Source organism: Pseudorasbora parva, chromosome 3 (assembly GCF_024679245.1).
Source record: "Pseudorasbora parva isolate DD20220531a chromosome 3, ASM2467924v1, whole genome shotgun sequence".
NCBI lineage: Eukaryota > Metazoa > Chordata > Actinopteri > Cypriniformes > Gobionidae > Pseudorasbora > Pseudorasbora parva.
The window spans coordinates 60,215,069-60,219,467 of NC_090174.1; the positions used below are offsets into that span (position 1 = coordinate 60,215,069).

The 4,399-nt window shown below is 43.6% G+C and overlaps 1 protein-coding gene across 1 annotated transcript; it reads left to right on the forward strand.

Annotated features, from left to right (window-relative positions):
• The first annotated feature begins 2,489 nt into the window (after nt 1-2,489).
• Nucleotides 2,490-4,399, forward strand: LOC137072108 (zona pellucida sperm-binding protein 3-like). Its single transcript, XM_067440325.1, has 8 exons — nt 2,490-3,106; nt 3,175-3,293; nt 3,379-3,482; nt 3,548-3,725; nt 3,798-3,915; nt 3,983-4,062; nt 4,135-4,223; nt 4,297-4,399. Exons 1-8 carry the CDS (start codon nt 2,537-2,539, stop codon nt 4,374-4,376), a joined length of 1,338 nt encoding a protein of 445 aa, XP_067296426.1. The 5' UTR covers nt 2,490-2,536; the 3' UTR covers nt 4,377-4,399.

Here is a 4,399-nt window from a genome sequence, read left to right on the forward strand (position 1 = left end):
GGTTTGTGTATGGTCTTTACTGGCACAATACTAAATGCATCTTTCCAGGTTACATAACTTGACTGTTCAAATATGCACCACAATGCTTTTTCTTTCTACTGGCCTGTGTGGGGTCTGATATTTTGCTCCAGTCATTTTTAGGGCTAGGCCTGTTGCTACACTAGACTATAAAAATATGAACATGGTGTCTGTGACCATAGAATTCTGAGGAGAAGTTTTGAAGTGTAAAGTAGGGTCTCGCTGGCCATTGCAATTTTTGGCTGTCATTTCCCGACAACTGAACATGGGCAAAGAGGTGAGCTGTTTGTGGAGCTGATGTGATGACAAGTGACACTACACCTGTCACTTAAAGGGGCCATACCCTCGATTATGCACGGCTTCAATGTAAAAAGATTAAACCCCTCACAGTTGTAATAAAGGGCAAAATTAGGCATGGCTATAGAGAGTGTCAATTTGTTCCACGCTCTGACGTTGTGCACTTCAACATGGGGCTCTGAGATTCTGTTCCCAGCTGCCGGTTAACTGAAGTGCAGTTTAAGTCACTTCTGTATTGGATTCAAGAGAAACTTGGGGAGGTTGCGGCTTGGTCGCAACATTAAAATGCATTCTAATGGCATCAGCTCTTTTCTGATGCTTGGTGGATACCCTTTGCTTCTATATTTCTGGGGATTCAAGCTGAGCAGCAACAACACCGTGACTTAAACTGCATTTCATCAACTGGGCCTGTATTTATCAAGCTTCTCAAGTCTTAAGTGCTAATTCATTAAAATGACTTCTTTCAAACTTAGAGCAAGTTATCAAATTTCTAAAAGCTACAATTTGCTCTTACTCCGTTATTTAAGACTGCTCGAGAGGTCTCAAGTGGACAGGAGTTGCCAGCAGGGGGTTGTGATGGCACCGAGGAGGCTGAGACGTGTGCGACTCTTTGAGGAGAGGAAGAATGTTTTACGATGAGCAGTTAATCAAATGGTATCATTTGGATAGGGCAGGCTTCTTTTTTAGTGATAATGTTAAGCTAAACTTGCCTTTTATAACAAGTTTCCACTGTTTGACTAATTCAGCAAGCAGTAGCGATCACTTCTTCCGCCAGTTCGGTTTTCTTTTGGAATCCATGGTGGCTGATTAGGCTGCATCATAAAATCTAGGCTATAGGTAACATTAGGTCAGTTAAAAGCAGAAGGTTTAAAATGTGTAATTAAGACACAAACCAATGGGCGTCAGTGTAGGGAGAAGGATAAAGCCATGCAAGCCAATATCAGAATCCTCAAAATCGACAACAACGAATAGAACAAGCGACTTCCTGTTCCTTTCAAAACAACAGACATGACGCGAGGTTCGTTTGTGTGGACAGACAGTGAAGTGGAGTTAAAAGCATTTGCACAAAAGTAAAAATGAGTACCACCTTAACAGCATGCATGATCAAACAAACTCTAAGCATACGGCGCTCACATGACGTGAGCATTTTCTGGCGCATAATGTGACGTTTGAGAACCTAAAACCCCGTTTCTCCCAGTTCACACGGCAATACATAACCGCCGTTTTCAGAAATCTCCACTTTGGCTGGAGTTTTATAAATAATCATTTTCTGGGATAAAAACTGCGTTTTCGTGTAAATTACAGGTCAAAATGCAGGGAAATATCTGCGTTTTCCCATCGTGTACACAGGGCCTAAATCTGTTATTTTGATGAAAATAAGAAATCATTTGGTTTAGGACCCGTCCACACGGAGACATATTTAGCTGTATACGTATACATTTTGTACCGTATCAGCGTTTCGTCCACACCGATCCGGCGTTTTGGAAGCATGAATCCGATATTTTTTGAAACCGGGTCCCAAAGTGGATAAATCTGAAAACGACACTCTTCTGCTTTCGTGTGTAAAGCCAATCCGTATATTTTGCAAAACGGTGATGTCATCACACTACATCCAGCACAGTGAAAGAGTTAAGGGATACAACTACAGGCACTGGGCATTCGCACATCAATATTGCGTCATTTTAATTACCGTATTTGCATTGTTGTGAGGGTATGTTTAGGGTCGGGGTAGGCGTTAATAAATCACATCTGTTAAGTAGCAAATGTATTTATTGTTATTTTATTGTGAGATTGTGCCTCACTTCCAACCATTGCTTTACCCCGTTTAGCCATAACTCTTCTTCTCCATTTTTAGTGAATTTCTTTGGGAGAATTACAGTGCCACACACTGGCCTGGCATACATACTACATCGTTTTGAGTTGTTTTCATAGCTTTTAACGCAGATATTTCTTGAAACGAGGGGAAAAAAAGATCAGATACGAAAAACTCTGACTTCGTGTGGACGGGGCCTTAGTTACTAACCTGCCCTTATTTGGTACTTCATTTTATCCTCAGTAATGCCGAATGAATGATTTTCACCTGTGACATATTGATTGAGTAAATTGGCAGGTGCAGAGAAAAATTATGCTTGTCATGAGCAAGGTGGAGCCATGCTGATTTACATCTGTATAAAAAATGATGGTAGCACTCTAAAGTGTTGTTGAAACAAGCTTGGCAATAATGGGGTTTTGGCAGGTTGGAGTGGTGTTGATTCTTGCTCTTGGATTTTCTGACGCACAATGGAGTGCAAGAGCAACACATAATCGCAGTCCAAGTATCTTTAGGCCTAGGGCATTAGCTCAAGCTTCTCAACAGGCTGATTCCAGGATGTCTGTGGTTTCCAGTAAACCTGTGTTTGCGCCACAAACATTCCCTGCTCAGTTTCCTCACCAGACACCAGTCAGGACTGACTTTGGAAAGCAATCTCAAGATTTCATGGGCGTTCAATCAAAAGAGCTGTTGCAGGGTCCAGTGGCAAAACTGACGTGGAGCTTTCCAAGTCTCCCAGAAGAACCGCAGCCACCCGCCGTTCCTTTTGAGTTGCCGCGTCCTGTCCCTGCCAACAGTGTAGCTGCTCAGTGTGGAGAGAATTCAGTATATGTGGAAGTGATGAAGGACTTCTTTGGGACTGGACACCCACTGTCATCCTCTGCTTTTACACTGGGAGGCTGCACTGCAACTGGAGAGGATCCTTCTGCTCAAGTGCTCATCTTTGAGTCTGAACTGCATGGATGTAGCAGCACATCAATGGTAAGATTTTATTTTGGTGTTACTCACAGAAAATATCCGTGATTGATTCCATTAACCTTTCTTTTTAGGTGACTGGGGATGAGCTTGTCTATTCGTTCAACATTATCTACACCCCACAAGCAGTTAATGGTGTTCCTATTGTCAGGAGCCGTAGTGCAGTGGTTGGTATCGAGTGTCATTATCCAAGGTGAGGATTAAATGATTTGAGACCCGCTGGATCTGCTGATCCCACATTTATGGACCCTAAATGACTGCTTGTTTAACTCCTACAGAGCACATAATGTGAGCAGCGACGCCTTATTGCCCACTTGGATCCCATATGCCTCAACTAAGGTTGCGGAGGACATCTTTGTCTTCTCCCTCAGGCTCATGACTGGTTGGTGTATCCCAAACACATTTGTAACATGCTTGTGAACCTGTGCTAAGACCCTTTCTTTGCAGATGACTGGCTGTTTGAGCGACCTTCTAACCAGTACTTCCTGGGTGACGTGATAAATCTTGAAGCATCAGTGCGTTTGTACAGCCATGTTCCCGTCCGTGTGTTTGTGGACAGCTGCGTGGCTACTGCTGTCCCTGATGTTGCTTCTGTCCCCAGATACTCCTTTATTGAGAATAATGGGTAAGAGGCGCTACCTCGCGTATACTGGCTTCCAGTAAGGTTGCAGGTCTTCTAACTGGGTTTGGTTTACAGGTGCCTGGTTGATGCCAAGCTCACAGGCTCCACATCTCACTTTATGCCTCGGACTCAAGGTGATAAGCTGCGGTTTCAATTAGAGGCGTTCAGGTTCCAGCAAGCAGACAGTGGACTGGTCGGTGTTAGTTGTGCAACTCTTTGTATGATCTGCTACCATGGTGTACTAATAACTGTCTTTGCAGGTGTACATCACATGTGTTTTGAAGGCGGCTGCAGCAACCCCAAGTTTTGAGCAAAAAGCTTGTTCATTCTCTGCTAATGGGTATGTTGCCTGCTAGATGGGTGTACAGGTAAACTGGTTGCCATCAACTTACCTGAGGGTGTTTCTTGTCAGTTGGGTGTCCGCAGATGACTCTGACCAGGTGTGCGGCTGCTGTGACTCCACTTGTAGCGTCAGAAGTGGAAGTGATCGGCTGCTTACGGGTATGGACTAACTCTAACTTTTTCTTGTCGTTTTCATGGCTTTAGTTCTCACGAACCCTTTGTTTCTTCTCAGATCTACGATGGGAAAAGGCATCTGTCGGCCCCATCAATGTTAAGGACTATGGCCAAAAAGTAACTGGAAGTGCAGTATAATTTAATAAAATATGCTCTTTATA

Bases quoted from the DNA above. Each gene is read 5' to 3' on its own strand.
- LOC137072108 (XM_067440325.1), top strand. From the start codon at position 2,537: ATGGGGTTTTGGCAGGTTGGAGTGGTGTTGATTCTTGCTCTTGGATTT. The intron at 3,483-3,547 runs GTTGGTGTATCC...CTTTCTTTGCAG, and splicing joins CTCCCTCAGGCTCATGACTG to ATGACTGGCTGTTTGAGCGA. The intron at 3,916-3,982 runs GTCGGTGTTAGT...CTGTCTTTGCAG, and splicing joins AGCAAGCAGACAGTGGACTG to GTGTACATCACATGTGTTTT.